Here is a 24,182-nt window from a genome sequence, read left to right as displayed (position 1 = left end):
TATTTCAGTAGATTTGATCTCTTGCTAGGATATTTTAAGCCATTGGTATTTAAAGATAATAAAGTTAAATCCATCTTAAGTTATTTAGACTATGTACTTTTTGTTTTATTGTGACTATTAAACATTTTCCTCTGATAACTATAAAGTATATGTTTGAGCTTTCAAAGGAAATTATCAGTTTTATACGTTTGTGTGTTTACCAATAAAGTAATGTTTTGGTCAGGCATACTGAAAATGTTTTTGTGAAATAACAAACTTAAATTAATAAATGTTAACAAAACTAAGATCTGCACTAGCCATGGAATGGAAATCATTCCTAATCTGATGGATAAACGTAAGTCCATCAGATTATCACTTATATCTTGACAATCCAGAACATCTGAGCTCCATAAATTGAATTATCATATGGAGAATGTAATAGGAATAAGCAATATTTATATTATTTTGAACAGATATAGTACTATTATAGATTAGACAGAATTCTAATACAGTATAAATGTCTACTTATTGTATAAGCAATTAATATTTACTTAAAAGATAGATGACAAGAAATTCAGTCATGGTAAAGTAGGATATATCATATATAAAACCTCAGTAAAAGATTATAGCACACAGTTTTTAACATATTCACCGTTATTGATGAAGTCTTTCAAAACGTATTACTTAATATAAATAGATGGTAATAATATTTATACCTAATGTTTATAATGCAATGTATTTTACTGGATATATCAGAAGTTATATTTCATTGTTTTCCAGCATTTAAGTAATCACTTTGTTTGTTGCTAACTTACTTAAAGTATCAAGTTTGTTTTATGTGAACATTGATTAAAGTTAGTGAGGGCGGCCATGGTGGTGCAGCGGTTAGCATTGTCGCCTCACAGCAAGAGGTTCTCCATTTCGATTCTTGGCTGGGGTGCCTTCTTTGCGGAGTCTGCATGTCCTCCCTGTGGTCATGTGGATTTCCTCCGAGTGCTCCGGTTTCCTCCCAAATCCCAAAGACATGCTGTAGGTGGATTGGACACTCTAAATTGGCCCTAGGTATATGTGTGTGTGTGTGCCTTCTGTGGAATGTTGGGTGCTGGGCTGGCAACTCGACACTGTAAAAACTCTACTGCCAATCATGAGTGGACAGGTGATCCGCTGTGGCAAGCTCTAACTGGGAAAAGCCGAAAGAAGAAGTATCTGTTAAACCAACTTTTATTTCAGTTTCCTTATGTAAAAAATTGTACCTTTCCTGCATGTTTAGTTATTTTGCATAATATGTACTAAAATATTTTATCATTTTAATGTAAATTCTTGTGAGAGGCTTGGCTGTTTTTTTAAGTGTTTGCTGTTATTTACACAAAATGTGATAAAAATCGAACTGCTGGCTTTCATGCTCTGAAAAGAGGATGGTTGGTCAGCGCTATCGCAGTTTATAAGCTATGGCATATTGAAGAATTTACAGCAACTGAGAACCTGTGTGCCAGCTGTTCTAGTAACTGGTATCAGAGAAGCAGGAACAGTGAAGTACTATCAACCTCTTACTGGGATTTGCTGAGTGTTTACATGTGCATGCAAGTTTGAATTAACCAAGATCACAGCTCCCTGTTGTAATGCTGGGATTTGTATATAAAGAGACAACAAGAGAAAGAATTCAAGTCCTTTAAAAACAAGTGAAATAGCAGAAGAGATAAGGGCAGGTATATTGAATCTATCTTCCATTAAGCTAACTCCTGAACATTGTGTTGTGTTGAAAAAGGACTGGGTTCATCATTCCTTGTGGGGATGATGTTGTTGTGTTCTTACTGATTGATTTACCAGATTGAACCAGATGAAGCTGATTGATAAAATGAAAAACATGAAATGAAAATGAATCAAATGATTTAATACCTTTTAACCTATAATAATACTAAATTTTGACTGCCTTTAATGATCTATGTGAACATGAGTTGAGACAGGCCTTGAGCCAGTTGAAGAATGAAAAAAATAATACAATAATAATATTAAGAATTTCAACCTTAGAAAAAATAACTCTAATATTATAAATAAACAAGCAATAAGCAAAAGATAATAACAGATTATGTGGTATGGGGTTTTTGAATGGTTTTTAGTAATTTTTTAAGTTTGTTGATTTGTTTTCAAAGTTAAAGTAAATTCAAAAGTATATCATAAAGTAAAGTATATCATACTATAAAATACAAAGAAATATGTAGTTATCGATTTATTTCATTTTTACTGTGTCATGTCCAGTCATACCCTCAATTATATGGCATACCCAAAGTCCATAAATCTAGAGAGACAATCCACCCAATGATAGTCTCTCTCTCTGGCAAATGGCTGAGCCTATTATTCTTTCTATATGCAAAAACACCATTGCCATGCCGGTCTTGAGAGATCAGTTGACTTCTTGAAAAAAAAGAAGTGTTGGCATATGAACTACTACTGATATATATATATAACCTATATATATATATATCTTATGGATATAACTTCTATTTTATTTTATTCGAATGACTTAGGCCTTGACTCTATCGTCAATTTCTAAACCGTTGTTCAAATTTTTAAACTAGGGCATATTGAGAACATATGTATGTTGCTTGATGTGTTTTTTTAATAATGTGTTTTTTTTGAAGAATAATACTTGCAGTTAACAGGCATAGCAATAGGTTTTACCAGAGATTTGTGGATTGTTTGTTTTTGTATGGAGGGTTCCCTGACTGACTCACAGAATTTGTTGACCATCTTAATGATACTACTAATTTTTAAGGTCAAAAATGGAATGTCTAACGTTGATATAAATCATGTGGTAGATATTTACATCTAGTCTGCATGCTTCTCATCTCATTGTGTTCAGGGTAAAAGCATTTGTATATAAAGACCCAGAATTATGGGGGGGTAGGAATATGCAGAAAATGAATATCAAACCTTGCTGTTCTCTCTTTACAGTTCTTTTTGTGGGGGTACAAGCCCCCCATCCCCCTCTGAATTTATGTATATCAACACACAAATCACCATACCTTAGAGAAAGGAGAATACTCTTGAGAAATGGCAGTCTTAGACTTGTCTGCATTTTCACTCATTCTGTCTTCCTATTAAAGGGCTGGCACTGAGTGTTGACATATCAAATGGTTATCAAAGAAAACACTGTAGGTCACTGTGCTGCAGCTACAGGGGGCAGAATATTATAAAGCCAGGGACCATCTATCTGTGGACCATTTGCAAAGTGCATAGCTTGTCTATGTTTGGTACAGGTTTTCCATATCCCAAAGCAATTATTGTACCCATGACAGCCAATGTAGGCCTTATATAATACATATATGTATGTTTTCAACATTTACTATAATAGTAAGTAAACTAATACCTGCAGTAACAAGGGAATTTGGTGCCCATGTGCTTGCCTGTATCCAATTACTTCATTACAGCTTGTAAACTGTCAAACTTGTCTTTTGTAAAGCGGCAAATAGTTATGACGTTGCTAAATTCAGCAGTAAAAATGTATTTTTATGAACATTGTGTTGCCGTTAAGTGATTGCTTAATGATAGCTGCAAACAGCTAGAAAAATGGTTATTAATTTGACAAGCTAATAACTCATTCCTACATTAAAAAAGAACAGTTTGACAGTTTATAAATTGGTATTGTCTCCTATTGAGACACACACGCATATAGCTACCTTACAAAGAGAAAGAGAACAACTTAAAGTTTACATGACATCTTTACATAATCATGCTGTCTTAATGACAACTTGAAAAACATCAAAATTATTTTGTTAGCGATAGCATAAGCTGAACAACATCCCATACAATGTAGTGGCAACCAAGGGCAGGTGCCCTATCTGTCCCCCACCACCACCACAACCACCATGGCTGTCAGTAAAATTATTCAGTTGTGCAGTTCATGCTGCATTCATTTTATCTCATGATGCATTTCTGTTTGACCTATAGATGTTCCACATTGTTGGTGTTTGCTATATTCTGACTGGAGGAGAACCTATCAAGGAGGGCCTTGTCACAAAATCACTGATAAAGTAAGAATGTATGTTTTATTTCAGTGCTTAAAATGCTTTTTCCTTTTGCAGTTGAAAATGAGAATCATTGTGACTTTGTAAAGCTGAGGGAGATGCTTATCCGTGTTAATATGGAGGACCTCCGAGAGCAGACGCATACCAGACACTATGAGCTGTACAGACGTTGTAAGCTCGAGGAAATGGGATTCAAAGACACAGACCCTGACAGCAAGCCTTTCAGGTACACTTTGTCAAGGAAACGTGCTTGGCCCCAGTACTGTAAAACTATATAAAAATATTGACATATGTGAAATATATGTTAACTTTAATAGTATGGTTTGTAAAATGTAAGAGTACTATGATACAGACTGTACTTTATCTGTAGCTACAGACTGCAAACTTTTGCAGGCAACTTTGGTACAGAACTGCTGAGCAGAAAATCTTACAGGAAATATTCACTGCTCAGATGAAATCCAAGAATGTAAAGTAATTATTAGATTGTATAGTTGTTTAAATTGACATGCAGTAAGCAGCTCTTAGAGTATGTCTTGCATAGTCATTGTAGTTACTCACCTATAGAGAAGTTAATGACATTATTACAGAACATCCTGTTTAATGTGCCACAGCAATAAAGTGGAGCCATGCTGGTGCTAATACTAAATATGTTTGGTAATAGAAAATATAAGTAGTGCTAAATGTCGTTAGTTATCACCTCTTTGTCTTGCTCATTATAAAGCACTCTGGATCTTAACAGTTTGGCCGAAAAGAAATTGCTCTAAACTTTCTGCCTGCTGCATTCATATAATTTTTTACTATTTCTTCTGCAAAGTAACATTTTTGGGTGTAGTTCCATTGGCTGTAAAAGCTTCTTACTGACCTTTTTTCAGTAAAACACTGTGAAACAACAACAAGAAAATGGTAGAAAAGGGAGGCAGTAGACGTCACAGTCAGGCTTACAAATCAGTTTCATATACCACATCTGCTGTAAAAGGTTTTAATTTAGTGGCAGATGTGTATTAATGTAGATGCATTTTGATAATTTCTTTATGTTTAGGAATGCAAAAACCGCTTTTTGAATCAGCCATTGAAATGTAATGACTTTTTAGGTCAGCTTTAAACAGTAAGTTTAAAGCAACAGCGTAAACATATGTCTGTATAATTTTAGCTTACTAAAATCCTTACTTTGGCAGTCATCAGACATCTCATGCCCATCATGATCAGAGTAAATATATTTCTGTACAGGTCCACCTTTCTACTTAATACCCCTTAGGCTGAAGTTGTGCCAAGATCTTGAACTCTCTGTCCTTTACTTTTTGCTGTAGCATCTGTCTGACTTCAGCACTTTTAGTTGATTTGTTGTTTTGCTGTTTAAGCCTCTACAACCATTGTGTATGTATGAGACTGTGGATTGTTTCAGATCAGCAGATCTTGATAATCTCCTTGGTAAGTTACATTTGTGATATTCTTCCTATCTAAGATTGGCTGTTTTTCTCTAAAGGTCTTGCATTCTTGTGTGCCCTCTGTTGCTGTATATTCATATGCCACAATAGAGGGCATGTCTATCTTGTAAGACCACTACTTTTCCTCCATTTGCATCATTCATCTCTTGATTCAGAGGATCATTTTCAAAAATGTCCATCATTTTATGCCTGTTACTCGTATATGTAAGTATCCCACTACTCCTCTTCCTGACACATCTGACATGTTATTTAACACCTATCTCACCAACTGTAAAATTCCTACACTTGCCTGATGTACACACATTATTGGCCAAACCTAGTCAAACAAAATTGCATCCAACTTGTATAACCTCTCACCCTTCTGCCTTTACAAATACAAATCTGTCTACTTCACCTCTTAGTCTTTCAGGCTTAATTATAAGCCCAGCATGAACTTGCCATTATGCCCATAACTTTACTTACATTACCAAATTGATCTCAGTGTGGTGAACACCCTAATCCCAACCCATACCCCTCATCTCTGCCATCCCCCATTTCCTTTCTACATCTGGATCCCCAAGAAACAAAAATTGCATCCATCAGCATCTGAAGTACAGTTAACAAAGTAACAGAATTTCCCAACTGAGTGTCTCATTATTCTTCTGACATTGTCATCCTCAGTAAAACATGGCTAAAGCTCTGTATCAAAGACTCTGAAATTCTTCCCCTATGCTGTAATTTTGTTTGTCCTACCATCAGCTTTTTTAAATTTGAGAACCACCTTGCCCTGTCTCCTTCGTACACTGTCCCACCTACATTTCACTTAGTAGAGATGTTAATTTCTAACCTAAAAATAAACAGTCATAAAAATCTTATGAATCATTGCCCTGCATATCCCTCCAGGTAAAATATCCCTAACCTAGAAGACATCCTTCACTGGATATCAAATTCCATATCTTGTGAATCTACAATCCTTAATGATGTCAAGTTGTGATGATGTGAGGTGTATTGCCAGCTTATGCCAGGAGAAGTAGTAGGGCAGTGGATGTGTAATATGCCAGCACATCTAGCTGGAATTTTCTAAAGAATTATGTCATTTGTATATCAAACTGATTTGTACAGCTGGTTATGTTGAAAATGTATTTCTAAAGTGCTTGTGTTAAAAATGTATCAACATTGTGTCCTGCATGGCAGAAAAGAAATGGATACTGGAAGAGAAGAGGTTCATTTCAGTCCAACTAACTTTGAAAAATAGTGAGAAATTAAATTACTTAATTTAGACCATAAAGATTGTATCTTAAAGTTCTGACTGCAGCCAGAGATGAAATGTTTGTGCCAGAGAATGGTTTATTAGCTCCTGTAGGAAGAGTGGAAGAGTTTTATGACTTCCAAAAGCTGCAGCAGAGCTTAGCAAAGCTCTGTCTGTGTTTATGGTAACACATATGTGCAAGATTCTGGGTCATTTGATGGGAATGGGGGTAGTAAGGGAACCAGAAGTCAGATGACCAGATGTATGTGATGTTATTATGTAATCCAGCTCTGAAAATACGTTTTTCAGTACTAGATGACAATGAAGTCTCAGAGCACATTGTTTTTGAAAAATGACATAGAAGGACCCTGCACCTACTTCATCTTGGCTTGCTCTAGTAAGTAACCAGGGAATAATAATTCTTTAGATCAGTCAAGAAAATATAGTGAGATTAGTTCAGTACTGATTTTCTGTATCTGTGTGAATCTATTTATCTGTGTTATTTAATATTTCCTGTGATTGAAACCTGGTGTTTATTGTAAATAGATATTTAGTATTTTAATGTTCTTTTATTATTTATTATTAAATGTATTTAATCTTTTCATTGTGGCTGGCCCTTTAGAGAATATTTTAGCATTTGAGAGTATTTAGTGACTCTGTGGCCACTTCTGAAAACCTTACTGCATTGGTCAAAACACTACCATTTGTATTCATTTTAATTTCACTTAGTATAATTGGGTACCCATGTAAGAGCTTTAGAATATTGCTGGCTCTGGAATGTCTGGTGACAGTAACTACCTTAGTCTGGGCGGAAGGAGGCATAGCTATGCCAGCCTTTCCCAGGTGTGTGTGTGTGTGTGTGTGTGTGTGTGTGTGTGTGTGTATGCAAATCAAATCTCAGAGTGTGTGTGTCAGCTGCTTGGAGCAGGGACAGGAAGCACTAGTTTCACAGAGAGGGTGCTGGAGGACTTGGTATGGGCACTCAGCTGAGGACTCGGTTCTACAGCTGTGCCAGTGAGGAGTCTTACTGTGGACCTGGAGAGAGAGAATGAGTGAAACCCAGACTGTGTGTCCCCCCTGTGTGCTCTTAAGGGAAATCATGCTTGATGCAGAGAGCTGTGTGTATCTGTTTTTATTCCAAGTGAATGTCCCACTCCAGTTTCAATTTTGAGGATTCAGACTCCTTTATTACTGTCCCAGAGAAGGGGACATCACATCAGTTCTGACTGGCAGAACCTTTCAATAGACTATCCCTGAAATAGCATGACCTATACGGATTTACACAACTTATAACCTCCCATACTCTCCAACAAAACCTTGTATTCTGGCTCCATTCTAGACTGGATTCTAGTTTCAAATGCTAAACAATACAGCTCTACTAGAACCCTCCCAGACTCGCTTACTGACCATTATCCCTTTTATGTCCAGAGATTAATAAACCACAGCTCCAAAGATTAACTTGTTGAGGAATGTCAGAACCTTACCACCTTTAAACCTGATGTTTTCAACAATGTAATTCACTCCTTTAATTGGCCCAGTTTTTACACCTTGCCTCTGAACAATGCTGTACTTAAATTCAACTCACTGTTTCTCAGTACCCTAAATTGCCTTGTCCCCATCAGAAAAAAAATATGTTAAATCCACCCAAACTATCTGGCTGTCCCACACTAGTCACTCACTAAGACAAAGGTTAGCAAAACTGGCAAAGAGACAAATTTCCTGCCCACCTGCAAACGTATAAACTTCTGTTTAACTTGCTACAACTCAAGTCACTGCTGATTTATAAGGAAAAAAAACAGTATTACTTAGATCTACAAATATAGCATAACTCTCCCGTAGAAACTGCTAATAAATGTAACACTCATTTTATAGATGGTCTTGCTTCCCTAACACAAAATCCCATGCAAACTAATCTGATGAGGTTCCCACTTCCAATAAGCCTTGTTTTTTCATAAAACAAGTCTCTACCTCACATATAATACACCTACTCAGTAAGCCTAGTCCCTGCTCACCCTCCGTTAGCAATCTACCTACAGAATATCTAAAGCTTGCAGCTGCTTCCATTGCTAATCCAGTCTCCATCTTGATCAATAGATCATTCAAGGATCCACATGCCCCTTCTCTCTAGAAACAAGTTATGTCATACCTCTTCAGAAAGGTAGTAACTTCTTTGAAATAGCAAACTTTCGGCCTATTGCTATCTTATCTTCCTCTCTCAAATTATAGAAAAGTACATACTTCAGCAAGTCTTACAATATCTTTTTAAAGAAAATCTAGCCTCTACCCAACACAGTTTTCATCCACACCGTAGTACAACAACTGTCCCAGTTGTTGTCTTAGATAACATCATCTAAGCTAGAGATAATAACTTGGTCTCTTCCCTGTTTTTAGATTGCTCCAAAGTCTTTGACACAGTCTCACTCCAAGCGACTCTCTAAAAAGTCAGCACTTGGTCTAATACAGCATTCAGCTGGTTCACTAGCTGCCTTTCCGACCTGCAACAATCTGTAAAATGTGTCTCTACATACTATCCTTTTCTCCCATTTAATACCGGTGTGCCCCAAGGGTTATTTCTAGGACCTCTTCTCTTTAACATCTTTACTAACAACTTGCATTCATCCTCCCAAAAGGCTTCCTTCATCCAAAATGCTGACGACTCCACACTCATTTGCTCATCTAATATTCTTCCCCAGTTACAGTCTGTTACTCAGAATGATCAACTGAAAATATCCACAAACCAGGTAAACAAAAGGAAGAACAGCAAAGTCCTGTGTAGAAAACACTCCTTTATTGAATAAAACCACAGTAGTGAAGTGCTTTCATAGGTTCATAGGTTCATACTAGGCTATTGATGAGTGATGAGTAAGGAGACCATGACCTCCTTGATCTAGATGAGAATCCCTCATGATAAGGGTGGGCAATGTAGAAGGTCTTCTAACTACTTTTGCTACATGGGTGATGACATGACAGACTACTATCAACCCCCCAGGTCTCAGATGACTGATCTTCTTCTCTGCTCAGGATTGCCACCTATTTGGTAGCTAGCTAGTAACTTGTTTTTTTTTCTTTCCAATTTGGGTATTTTTAATTTTTTTGGCATTTAACTTTAGGCTGGCACTCTGGGCACCAGTTATCCGAGCCTTCTGTCCTGAAGGATACCTGTGTCAGTCAGATGTTTCTAAGTTTATGCAGTCATCTGCAAACTTTGTCAACTTCAACTTTCCTCCATAACCCCCCTGCTTGCTTGCTAAAACAAAAGTAGAACAAGAAAACAAGAGTGGGAGGACTGACACACTGTGGGGACACCACTTGTGGCAGGCTTTGAGACTGACATGCAGTAACTCTGACCCTGTGGGTTCTGTCACTCAGCCAGTTGTTTGCAGCCCATCTATGATCTTGTGATGTATTTTTTAACATTGAAGATTTTCAATGATACCCAGATACATATTGTACATTGTATCGAAGCTGTTAAGCTGTATCCTTGGAACTTGGCTGTTTCGACCTCATGAATCAAATTGAAAAAAAGTGAAAAAAGTTTGACTTGACAAAGCCAGAAAAAAAGGTTGATCGGCAAGAAAAAGCAAAGTATGCAAATCTATGAAAGTAATATGTCTCCTCCTATGTCCCTTCCAGATAAGGCTTGTCCAGCTTGCTATGGTTGCTTTTGCAGTTAAGCTGTGGAATCGTAATTGGCGGTGGTCGAGGGAAGTTGGGTGGGTTCACTGGTGGGATGACAAGTGGACCACAGTTGCAGAGAGGTAAGACTTTGATTAAACAGGGTTTAATTCCTCATTGAGTTACACCATCTGGTCCCATGGATGCTGTGTCAGAGCTTATGATTGTCTTTTGAGATTTTTCTCTCAAAATTTGCTTTGGATGATTTTATGAGAGCTCTGATCTGATCTCACCAGTGACATGGCATTTGAGTTTATGAATTCCAGGAACTTTTGGGCTAGGGTGTTTGGGGCTTGTAGTGTTCCCAGTCTATATTATTAGGGTAAAGTCACCTAGTATGATGGTGTTTGGTGGTGATACATTTATCCCCCTAGTTTTTTTTCAAGGCCATGTGGGGTTCCTGAGTTTGTGGTGGCCTGTAACATGCTACAATTTTCAGAGCAGTCTTTGCCTATGGTTAATTGCACCTGGATGGTTTGAACCAGGTTTCTGTCACAGCACAGTTTGTGTTCTAGGGTGGTAGGTTTAGCAGCATGTCATCCCAGGCAGAGGTCATACCTGCCTGGGCTACATAATCAGAGAGCTCCTCAATGTCTCTTTTCATGTAGTCCATCTAAAAACTCATCTGCCTCTCATAGGGACTTCTTCAGAACAATAGCATCAAGATTTCCCAGCATTCATATACATGTAGCAATATACCAATTAATACCTGTTAATTGCATTATTTAAAATTTACATTGTTAATTAAAAGAAACATACCCTTGTGGTCATACTATATACACACACATATATATATATATATATATATATATATATATATATATATATATATATATTATACAATAATATTATTGAACTGTGTAACCTTGTTGAATAATAATGTTAACCCAAAATGTGATTAATTTTTAAAAAAACAATTCAAATTCACCATTTCATTTATACCTGTAAACCTAGTGGCATCCAGAGTCAGTTGGCATTTTAATTCACAAACATCTAAAAACTCATTTAGTGTCCCCCCTTGTTGATCCACTTTAATTTGTTGTATTATTAAAAACTTAAATTAATGGCCTACATTTTCCATAAGATGCCTACTCAAAGCATTTGTATTCTTACCATGCCTTATGTCTTATAGATGCTCATAAATCCTGTTCCTAAACCGTCTACAAGTTTTTCCTATGTAGAATGCTGGACACAGGGAACATTTTGCAATATAAACTACATTCTTGGTGTGACGATTATAATGACCTCTTATGAATATTTTCTTACCATTTAGTTTAAAAATATCACCCGTAATAAATATATGGGAGCACTGGGTACACATTCCACATTTAAAGTTCCCAGCCTTTTCAACCACACCACAGTTACTTAACCTGCTCCCTTGTTCCAAAATGTCCTTGAAACATCTGTCTCTCTTGAAAACAAACTTTGGCTTTTGTATAAAATATTTTGACATATTTTTGTCCACTGATAATAATTCCTCACGTTTATGCAGGGGGGCAATCCCCCTGCACCACCCATGTGGGGGGCTGCACCACCTATACCCCCCTAGTTTTATATTCTCACACCAAAATCGCACTACAGTGGGAAAAAGGGAAATATTCCCTTATCCCCACCGTGCTACAATTTCAACAACAGCCATTTCCGCACATTTTTATCTTTTTTTTAGCACACTTTCGCGAAAGTGCTTTTTCGGTGAAAAGCACATTCTCAAAAGTGTGATCGGCTGTTTCAATTTCGGTGAAATGGTCGTTCATTAAATAGTATGGATCCCATATCGGCTGTTTCAATTTCGGTGAAATGGTCGTTCGTTAAATAGTATGGATCCCATATACGTGTGTGTGTGTGTATATATATATATATATATATATATATATATATATATATATATATATAAACGCCAAACCAACGCTTGTGCACGTAAAACGTGAAAGAATAACGTGCTCGGATAACCAAGTAAATTCACCAAAAAAAGTTCCAGCACTGTCAGTAAAATAAAATAAACACCAAAGTAGGTACGAATTCTTTCTTTATTCCAAAGCTCGCAGACATAAGAAAAAATGTATATCCAAACCGGTTTCACCCTCTAGGCATCATCAGTGGATATCAAAACACATATCTATCACCTTTTTATACATCTCCCTTAGAGACAACCAATAAAATAGTGTCAATCCACTCCTACTCACTCCATCACGTTTAATACATCCCATTTAAAGAGGCATAGCCAGTATGTATTCACATTCACACATAATACAAATACACCTAATACATACCACAAAATGCTACCAATTTTCATTCAACCCTGGCTTATATAAAGCCCCTAAAGTCAAAATCCACATTCTCTCTTTTTTATCTAGTATTGTATGTTTAGCGTCATCCCCTATAATATTCCTATTTAAAGTATCTATCCCTACAAATATAAAATGAGCTGTATTATGGTCAATTGTGTGTTTATATAATGCACTCCGTACTCTGACATCCAATATCACTAACATGTAATGCAACCCTATTTTTAAAAGGCTTAGATGTCTGGCCTATATAGAATGCCCCACAACGACATATTGCCATATAAACAACCCATTCTGTTCTACATGTAATTAAATACTTAATATCAAACACTTTCGAAGTATTAATAGAAGTAAAAGACTTAGTTTTAGGGATAATATTACAATAGGTACATCTACCACACGGATTACATCCTACACTTTTAGATATAATTTTCTTTTCTATTCTCATAGTTTTGTACCACGAAAGAGATTCACCAATATTCCTACCTCTTTTATACCCAAATTTACAATAATCACCCAAAAAGCTTCCAAAAAACTCATCTTGCTTTAAAATGTACCAATTATTGTTTACTATGTGACGAAGTTCAAACGTATTAGTACCAAACGTTGTAATTAACCTACAAGGAGTATTTTCATTCCTTATTTTAGGTACATTTTTTGATTCCAAATTTCTCTTCATGCTCGAATAATTAAACACTTCTCTATCAATATTGGTCTTATTGTAGCCTCTCAATTTGAACCTAGAGCCCATCCTACTTAGTTCTTCTCTAAATTCTTTATTGTCACTACAAATTCGTCTTACTCTTTGCATTTGATTTTTCGGTATGTTTGCAATAACATGTTTCGGATGGCAACTATCCGCTCTTAATAATGAATTTTTAGTATAAGGTTTTCTATACAGACTAGTTTTTAGGGTACCATCATCATTCAAAGCCACATATACATCCAAAAATTCAATAGCCTTCTTCTCTTTTTTGTCAACAAAAATTATATCATATACATTAAAATTCAGATGTTCAACAAAACAATCCCACTCATATGATGAACCAGACCATATGGCCCAGCAGTCGTCAAGATATCGACGCCACATTATAAGTTTAGATTTAAAAGGAACATCTATCCCATAAATCATGCTACATTCCATAAAAATTTTAGTAAATTTAACTAAATATCAGCTAAATGCTGATGAAAAAGCTGTGTTAAATAAAGGTTTTAACTATGTGCCTTCTTTTTTCCTATCTCAACATGATATGTGTATAGATATTAGAAATTTTTGTAGAAGTTTAAACTTGAAGTATTTTTTTCATGCTAGGAATGACACCTCAGTGGCTTCTGAATTTAGATTTAAAAAGAGTAACTTTATGCCCCCATATCATCCGAGGGTGAGACTTTTTGAAGAAAGTATACTTAGTGAAATTCATAGGAATCAAAATAACATCTTCAGACACCATGGATTTAATTTGACATCTAAGGAAAGAGCTGCTTTAAAAGGATTAATGGAAAATAAAGATCTGGAAATTGTAAAAGCGGATAAAGGAGGTGCCTTAGTATTATGGGATGCAGGGGAATATTTGAAGGAAGTTAAAAAACAACTGAGTAATGACAAGTTTTATTTGAAACTGCTATCTGATCCTACTTTGGATTTAAAACAAAGAATTGATAGGAAGTTAAAACAATTAAAGTCTGAAGGTAGTATAGATGAAAATCTACTAAAAGAATTGATGGTAAATACTCCTAAACACCAGTTGTTTTACATATTACCTAAAATACATAAGGATACCCCCCCCCCAGGTAGACCAATAGTTTCAGGTTTGGGGTCTTTGACTGAGTCAATTTCAGCTTACTTAGAACAACAACTTAAACCATTGCTAGGTCTTGTTAGTTCTAGGATTAAGGATACTAACGAGTTTTTGCAATTAATGGGTGATATATGGTTGTCTGAAGATTGCTATTTATGTACACTAGATGTACAATCACTTTATACAAGTATACCTCACCATGGGGGCATAGAAGCTGTTAAATACTGGTTACAGCAATATGATTTATATCCACCTGAACATTGTTCTATGTTAATTGAACTAATTGAAATAGTTTTAAAGAATAATGTTTTCTTTTTTGGTAAAGAATGTTATCTACAAATAAATGGCACCGCGATGGGTACAAGATTTGCACCAATTTATGCAGACCTGTTTATGGGTTATCTGGAATGTAGCATGATTTATTGGATAGATGTTCCTTTTAAATCTAAACTTATAATGTGGCGTTGATACAATAAGACCAATATTGATAGAGAAGTGTTTAATTATTCGAGCATGAAGAGAAATTTGGAATCAAAAAATGTACCTAAAATAAGGAACGAAAATACTCCTTGTAGGTTAATTACAACGTTTGGTACTAATACGTTTGAACTTCGTCGTATAGTAAACAATAATTGGTACATTTTAAAGCAAGATGAGTTTTTTGGAAGCTTTTTGGGCGATTATTGTAAATTTGGGTATAAAAGAGGTAGGAATATTGGTGAATCTCTTTCGTGGTACAAAACTATGAGAATAGAAAAGAAAATTATATCTAAAAGTGTAGGATGTAATCCGTGTGGTAGATGTACCTATTGTAATATTATCCCTAAAACTAAGTCTTTTACTTCTATTAATACTTCGAAAGTGTTTGATATTAAGTATTTAATTACATGTAGAACAGAATGGGTTGTTTATATGGCAATATGTCATTGTGGGGCATTCTATATAGGCCAGACATCTAAGCCTTTTAAAAATAGGGTTGCATTACATGTTAGTGATATTAGATGTCAAAGAGTACGGAGTGAATTATATAAACACACAATTGACCATAATACAGCTCATTTTATATTTGTAGGGATAGATACTTTAAATAGGAATATTATAGGGTATGACACTAAACATACAATACTAGATAAAAAAGAGAGAATGTGGATTTTGACTTTAGGGGGTTTATATAAGCCAGGGTTGAATGAAAATTGGTAGCATTTTGTGGTATGTATTAGGTGTATTTGTATTGTGTGAATGTGAATACATACTGGCTATGCCTCTTTAAATGGGATGTATTAAACGTGATGGAGTGAGTAGGAGTGGATTGACACTATTTTATTGGTTGTCTCTTTAAGGGAGATGTATAAAAAGGTGATAGATAACGTGTTTTTGATATCCACTGATGACGCCTAGAGGGTGAAACCGGTTTGGATATATATTTTTTCTTATGTCTGCAAGCTTTGGAATAAAGAAAGAATTCGTACCTACTTTGGTGTTTATTTTATTTTACTGACAGTGCTGGAACTTTTTTTGGTATATATATATATATATATATATATATATATATATATATATATATATGTATACACACATACACACACATATGCAAGCTCTGAATGCCTTTGTATAATTTATTGTAATTTCTTTTATTATTTGTAGGTTTCCAGGATCATATGTGTAGAATTTGTGTAGCTTTTCTCCACTGAAAATGAGATTAATGCGCAGTCTGACTTTCCCAGTAATCAAGTGTCAAATAATGTTCCCCCAGTGGGGACTTCGCCTTGTAGTAAAAGACTGATAATTTGTAGCAAGACCAGAATATATAGTCAAAATCCCCAGGGTAGGCTGCTTGCACCACCTGCATTTGTCAGAAGATGTTCAGTAGAAGAAGCTTAGTTACATTGCCTTAAGGCAATATTGATGAAGTTTCTACATCAAAGTTTTCAATACTGCCAGGAGCACATCTGCAGTAAAAATCTGCTATTTATTCTATATTGTTCCAGTCCTGCAAGAACTTCTCATGTTCTTTCAGGCATCTGGTGATTATAGTCTTTTTATGACCACACTTAAGGTGTGCTTGCATTAAACATTGATTCTGGAAAGTGGTAAGGGCTCCCCTCTGCACTTAGATGTCTTATGGTCTTGAATATTTTAAGAGGCTATATTAATATTTTAAGAAACTGCATTTTTAATGGAATGCTTCCACCTTGGTGACTGAATAATTGTTACTTCAAGAGATTGTCAGCAGAACATTGTGATGCCTAGTCTCTCCCATTCTTTAACTGTGGTAGTACAAAACATGAGAAGGGGACCATTATGTGAAGGTGGCATACATCCTATTATAATCTTAATTTCTTGCCACAGTGCTAGCCATGAAGATTATCAAGTGGTGATACTTCTAACTCTGAAACATACTTGTTGCTGGAAATATCTTCTTCCAGGCAAGATGTTATGTCCCATCCCATTTTGAGTACAGCTACTTGAGGAATAGCTCCATCTAACTGTCTGGATCTTGCATCACATGTGCATATTTAATCCTGGGATGTTAGGGCTTCTTTGTATGAACTTTTTGAAAATGGCATTTCATTATGGAAAAAAAGGTTCTTAGCAGAAACCGGAAGTGTACAACATAGGTTAAGAACTTTAGGAAGAAGAGTTGTTTACATCACCATTCTGTACTGTAATGATATGGCATGGGTGGATATTCAGTCATGTGCCTCTTTACATGTTGCTGCCTTTCTTCAGGAAATTATTTTATTGGCATTTGTTGACCAGTAAAATCTGACTGTGCAACAGCCCTTTTTCAGCATTAGCATGGGGAGAAAAATTCCAAAGTACAAACTTTTTTTAAAACAAATTAAACAGTAAAATAAGTTATTCAAGAATTATTTTACGTAGGTCTTAAATGTTACAAAAAGAGTTTTAGCTCAGTCAACGCAAGGGAGAACTATATAAAAAATTAATTTAATCAAATGTTGAAAATGTTGAGTTCCTCATGGCTACTGATATTTGATTGCAAGTGTTAGCTGTGCAGTAGGAGTAGAGGCTTTGGCTGGCTATACTGATGTTTCTGGATGGAAAGCATTTGCGCTAAGAGGGGCAGTCATATGGTTTCTTTATAAGTTTGTAGGTAATGAGAAACAAGTAGGTATTTGTCAAGGTTACTTGGGCAGATTGTGCCGAAAATTGTTTATTTCTGTAGAGAATGCCTAGTTTTGATTTTTTTTTTTTTTTTATGGAATTTTGTATATGAAGGTTAAATCTAGCGGTTTGTGCAAGTGACTTTTTCAGTTGTATTGCTTAAATAGGTGATTTTGAAAATCAACTTTTGACTGGATATGATTTTTAGGGAAAAATAACTTTGATAGAAGTACGGAAGTAAATTTAGATGGGAGAGTAAGGAAGTATAAGGAGTGAAAAAGGTACTTGTTCACATTTAGGAATATAGTTTATCCTGGTTTTGATAAAGAACAGAGCCAGATTTTAGCTAGGAAGTCTTTCAGAGTGGTTTTGAAAGATGGGAAAGGAGGTTATTGACTTGATGGATACTGGTAAGGAGTTCCAGGCCTTAGCAACCATGTATGAGTACAGACAATGCTTGGCAGATTTGATAGGTTTGTAGACGGACAGGACTTTTGGTCATTGGATCATACTGACTGACTGGGACCATAGTTTTTGTAGAATGTTTTTTAGTGCTGGACAGGCAGATGGATACTGGGTAATTTTATAGGTGGTAAGAAGCTGTGTATATATTAGTTGATGGGGTAGTTCTAACCAATTTAGGCTTTTTAGTGCTATACAGTGGTGGGTTCTGAAAGGGATGTTTGCTGCAAATTTAGCAACTTTGTTATAGCATTGTTCAAGTTTTAATACTTGTGATGACTGGATGTTAATGAGGATGGGAGCACCATAGAGAAATGTGGGGAGGAGATAAGTAGTGGTAAGTGTAGTTTTAGTTGGATCAGTGAGAAAGGTGTTGGCTCTGTAAAGTATCTATAGTTTTTGATGAGTTTTTCTTATGCAGTTTTGTATATGCAGGTCGAATGTACATTGTCATCCACTATCATCCCTAATAATTTGCAATGAAAAGTGACTTCAGTAGTTGTCCTATCAAGAGATAGACAACTTTAAATTTAGTTTTTTTCATGTGGAGGGAGGGGTAGGGATAACATAACAGTGTATCTTGAGCCTTGCTTCAGAAACAAAAATTAGTGCTCACGTTTAAAAGCCACCCTCAAGTTGTGCAGGCAAGAGGTTCCATGCTTTAGGAACTTTTGAGCTGAAGCCTTGCCCCACAGTACTAGGAAGACATAAGATCTTTTGTCAGGATGCACCGTCAGAGTTCTGGGAGGAATATCACCTGTCATTAATCTTGTATTCTCTGGCTATTTTTCACAACTGATTCAAATGGAATAGTTTATGGTTCAAGTTTGGATTCCAATAAAAATCTTGTAGTCCCAGTTTGTCTTCTAAGCATCAGCAGCACTGTTTTGAGTAGCACGAGTAAGACATACCTCTGTGAGGATTATACAGTCTTTCTAACAGGACTGCATGCCTAGCCATTCCAGTGGACTGTTGACAGTGAGGACTTTAAGTATGAATCCACAGTCCTCAGCAATTTGTTAGAACTCAGTAAATATGAATTGTGTACCACTGTCTGTAATCAGTTCAGTTAGGTGGGTCATATCTAGTAAGCAGTAGGCCATATTCCAAAGAATTGCTCTCTGTATGTCTTCCCTGATTCCAGAAGACCTGCTGTCAGTGTTAAGTGCCTTAGTTTGGTGTTAGGCTTATCTGTAAACAGGCTTACTAGGTGGATCAGAGTCCAAAACACACCCTCTGTCTATTCTCAGTGTAAGTGGTCACTTAAACTGAGAACAAGTCCTTTGGAATCTAGGCCATTATGTTAAAACTGCAAATGCTTTGTTGGCTAGTCATGGCTGGCACATGCAGTATTTCTGTATCTTCAGATAACAGTTCACCACTACTAGGTAGCACTTCCCTTCATACTTGTTTGTCAGCAGCGTTTTTTCTCCAGGGATCTTATGGTGAAAGAGTTGGTTGCAATGGTTCTGTCCTCTGGGATGGTTTATAATGTGAAACTGGAACTTTTACATGACATTGAAATATCCTTCTTGATGTTGGGCCACCATACAGAATGTATTGCACCACTGAGTTTGATCTTTTGATCTAAGGGAGGTGCTGTCATATTGTAATTTGCAGGGACTTCTTGTTTGCCAAAGTGAGTAATAAAGCACTTATTTGCATTTAGATTTAGCCCATGGCTTTGGCACCAACCATTTGTCTGTGTTAGCCCCTTTTGTAATATGTTAACATCATTTGGGGACTTAATGATTGCACCCAGTTTGCAATCATCAGCAAACCTGGTAAGCCACAGGCCCTCTACTTTTGCCTGGACTTCCAAGAAATAGATTCCAGACAGCAGAGGGCCCAGCACAGATCCTCGTGGTAAGCCACTGGTAACTGGTCTACTGGTATAAGTATAATCCCAACTTTGATGGTATGCTTTCTGTCAGTGAGCCAGTTGGCTACCCATCTAATGACGTATGGGTTAATCCCCATACTTAAGGACATTCCTAGTATGCCATGCTACCTCAATGACATCTTGCTGACAATTAGCAATGACGACAGACTTCATGGGTAGGAATATCTATTTTAAGTGCACCACTTTGCTGTCTTTTAGGAAACTTTATGAACACTCCATTTTGCTCCATACTTTATTAGAGCTATTAGTCTCTACTTAAAAGGAAATTTGCCTGAGATATGAACTTTATAACTGTAGCAGACATTTGCCACTGAACTCCTCATTTTGTGTTTTCTTTGTAATCTCTTTTATTTATTTATTTTTTTCTTGTAGTCTTCAGGAAACGTATGAAGCTAAGAGAAATGAATTCCTTGGTGAGCTACAAAAGAAGGAAGAAGAAATGAGGCAGATGTTTGTCATGAGGGTCAAAGAGAAGGAGGCCGAACTGAAGGAAGCAGAGAAAGAGGTAAAACTGTGATTTCACTTTTCACCGTCTGGTGAAATAGGAAGCTGTTTCAACTGCACAGTAAGCATTGTGACTTGTATTTAGTTTACTATTTAAAGGTTCATCTCTATGCATGTGTACATAACTGTACAAGCTGCACTGCTGCATTGTTTTAATACAGCACATAAAGTGATGTGTGTTTCATTTGTACCAGTTTTATCTGGGTTTCCTGGTGGCAAGAAAGGCACACTTGGTAGCACTTAATGCCAAATGGAAATGATATTGCACTTAGCAGAGTGGGGGTAGCATGTACTGATTTGTTTTATGCACATACTCTGGTAACTTGCATTTTATTTCTTTTTAAATGTCAGTTGAGTTTGCATGAAAGATGGTTTGTTTTTGACAGCATTCTGTTTCCCTCTGTCAGTATCCTTACTCACTTCCTGTGTATTATTTTTTTTTCACATACCTTTACTCTCTAGTGATTCTGCTTCATGCAGATGTGTGAGGTCGGAACTGCCTGGCATGTAAAATTACCAACTCAGACTCTTTTATGAGTTCTGTTTCTCTTCTTGTCTTTGTTTCCTGAGTCTGCCTTCAGGCTTTCTTTTCTGCCCTCTAAACTACTGTGTTGTACTCGCTGTTTTCAAAGCTAGAGGTAAGATTTTGGTGCCTTAGCTTCTGCTAGCAGTATTATTTATTGTTTTGCTTTGTGGTCCGACACTGCCAGCACAGGAATTTTCAAAGGTGTTGTTTACCCTGGGCCGTTCATGTTTCTTTCATTGATTTGTTCACCTGTCTGGTCCAGTCAGTTATACCAGCAGCAGTGGATATCCGATTGAGTGGCTTTCTGATGTCACTTTCATAGGCCAGGTGTAGATGCTTACCATTCTTTTGTATTGTTTTCCTGATCATTTAGACCTGTCATAAGCAGTCTTTGGTATTAATATAGAAAACATTTCTAAGATTTAAAAATACATAGTTATACTTAAGAATGCAAACTTGGTTTTTTTTCCCCCTAGGTCTTGTTTGCCCCTGTTGACATGCAAACCTCCCCAAAATAACAAGATCCCATTCATTCCATCATATTTGATATCCTCAGCACAGGGGGTAGAAGTCGTAAAGAGAGACAGTCATATAGACAGACATGAGGGTGCTTTGTGCCCTTGTTGACATCCTGGCAATTACAGCATATAGTATAGGTCCCCTCCATCTCACTGTGTGAGGAATGCATGATCTGCATCACGCATGAGCCACAATATCCTTCCTTTGTGAGGACACAACACCCATGTACCCATGATGGGGGTCCTGCACATTCATAACTTGGTGGTACAAAACACACCCCCAGGACTGCCGTTTGCATTATCATCCCTGTGCTGAGCAATTGTAGCATTGCATGATCCTGGTCTGTCCTCCCAAGAAGGGCACTCTCATACTCTTCACCCTAGCTCCAACAGACACTTGAGCCACTGTTCAAACTCAGGTCATCTGATCTGTAGTCAAGGCTATAACCCATTAAGTTGCAGGAGTTGGCAGTTTGCTTTGCTTTGTAATTGTATTATCCTACCGATTTATTAACTAAAGTAATCTTTACATGCACAGGCATTTTCTTAGAGGACTGGCTATTTTTTTAAAGTATAGGGTGGGATTTAAGCCCAAGCTCATTTGATAAACCTTAGGATAGTTTTGTGCTTAACACGACAAGTATGTCCCTACATATGAAGTTTAGAAACTTTAATAAGGGACCTTAGCAGAACTGCCGATAATGTTGACAGTACAAGCGAGTAAAAATTGATCTATAATTTTGACTTTGGTTAACATTGTCAAAACTGATGATAAATGTTCAGAAGACCATGTCACAAGGCTGAGACCAGTAACCTCAACATTTTACTCTTCTCCTTTCACTGCTTCAGTTATTTAAAGCAATAAAGGACTAATATCAGTGGCACAGTGGATAGCATTATCTCCTCACAGCAAGAGGCTCTCCAGTCCGATTCTCAGTTGGAGTGCCTTCTGTGTAGAGTCTGCATGTCCTCCTTGTGTTCATATGGGTTTCCAGGTGCTCCAGTTTTCTCTCACATTCCATAGACATGTATTAGGTGGGTTGGACACTAAATTGGCCATAGGTGATTGTGTTTTTGCATGGGTGTGGTATGGAAGAACAGCCATGGCAGGGCTAGCCAGCCAGTGGTGTGAATGTTGGCACTATAGTGTCACTGTTGAAGTGGCCCCCCGACCTCATGTGCAAAAATGGGGAAAATTACTCTACTTCCAGATGAACAAGATGCTCAGGAAATAGATTTTAAATCATGTGTTCCTCTATCCTAATTTAGCCACATAAAACCATAATTTTCATCCTGTACCTTTCCTGCTGCATTATATCAAGTCTGAGGATTGAAAATTGGCAACTGCAAAACAAATTGATACAGACCTCCGACCATCATAACTGCTTACATTTCGGTCCTTTTTCTGAATACCACTGTCTCCTCTTATACCTGAGAGAAACAGCCTTCTGATTCGTAGCTTCCTAGGTTGCATAAGCACATGCTATGTTTATCCGAGTCCACATCAACAGAAAGGAGGAGATGGAAACCTTCATGTTGCAGAATAAAAATCCATCATCCATCCTTCAAGTCTGATAAATGTTTGCCTGGCTGATAATGAGGCAGGATCCAGACCCACACTAACACTGTTTATTACTTTAGAGGAGGAATATGACAAATGTAAATGCTTTGTTTAAACATAGTAAGTCCTGAAATGCTTTTAAGAGATTTATTTTTAATATAATTGATCAAGCAAGTATACAGGAAAGAGGGTGAAGTAGGGATGATTATTTGGAGTACTTGGAATTTAGGTGCCAAGTCATTTTGAATTCAGCTGTAGGCTTTGGATTAAACGCTTCTGATAATCTCAAGTGTCACTTAAAACACCTGAGGGCATATTACATATGAGTCATGTGCTTTGGTAATACCCAGTGTAATTTCTTTTGAGTCAGTATTTAAACAAGGTTAGAGTATGTCTTTTCAGTCTTATGAAATCTGTGCCCTAGTGGTATTAGAGATGAAAGTGTTTACTGGTTTTGAGAAGTGCAGCTACTTTCTGGGATTTATTGGGGTACCCTTCCTGTTATGAGTCACCAGAAAGCTCTCATATGAATGAACAAGTCTTCCACTGATATATTGGATGTGTTTTGCTGACTGACAAAGATAAGACACTTTGACCATAACACAAGCAACTTTTGGTAAATAAAATACAATTTTTCTCTCATAAATCTGCAATATAAAATCAGCATCTGTAGACCTTTGATAGCAACATTAGTATGCAGCCCACTGATGCTGATGAGGCCCATTGACAGAGTATGGATTACCTCTTGATCAAACATCTTGTGCTATTCTTCTGACATGGTTTGCTTCATTTACTCAGGCAGACCTGTAAGAAATCTGTTTAATTGGCCACTGGGTCCTTGTGTCATGTCTGCCTTGTGCTTCATCATTTGGGGGTACCTTGGAGTAGCAGTGAGCATGTCCCCAAGACTGCTTAATCCTGTTCAGATTTCCTGAACATAAGTAGCGGCAGTGTCCTAATTTAATCACTAAGAATGGGTCAGACCAAGCCTCACTTGTCTATCACAAGATCCCCGTCTGAGTACTCCTGTAACCTAGTGCAGATACTCAGCACCAGTGACTCCCACTCATTGTAGGGCTTCATTATATTAACATGGTACAGTTTTACTCTCTCACCAGTGAAAGGACTGTCCCATGCTGCTTGCAT

At 36.8% G+C, this 24,182-nt stretch overlaps 1 protein-coding gene across 5 annotated transcripts in view; it reads left to right on the top strand.

Moving 5' to 3' along the window:
* The window catches only part of SEPTIN11 (septin 11), a 1,067,046-nt gene that overhangs the window by 822,383 nt on the left and 220,481 nt on the right, over positions 1-24,182 (top strand). For all 5 annotated transcript variants that reach the window (XM_044061173.1, XM_044061169.1, XM_044061170.1 and 2 more), the window contains 2 exons: positions 4,062-4,230; positions 20,300-20,432. In XM_044061173.1, the coding sequence (XP_043917108.1) occupies positions 4,062-4,230; positions 20,300-20,432 (302 nt within the window). The remainder of the gene's footprint in view (positions 1-4,061; positions 4,231-20,299; positions 20,433-24,182) is intronic.

The sequence above is a fragment of the Protopterus annectens genome, chromosome 2.part0 (assembly GCF_019279795.1).
Source record: "Protopterus annectens isolate FY-2018-M chromosome 2.part0, PAN1.0, whole genome shotgun sequence".
Classification (NCBI taxonomy): Eukaryota; Metazoa; Chordata; order Ceratodontiformes; family Protopteridae; genus Protopterus; species Protopterus annectens.
Note: the sequence above shows the minus strand (reverse complement) of the source record. Positions and strands in the feature narration are given on the sequence as shown.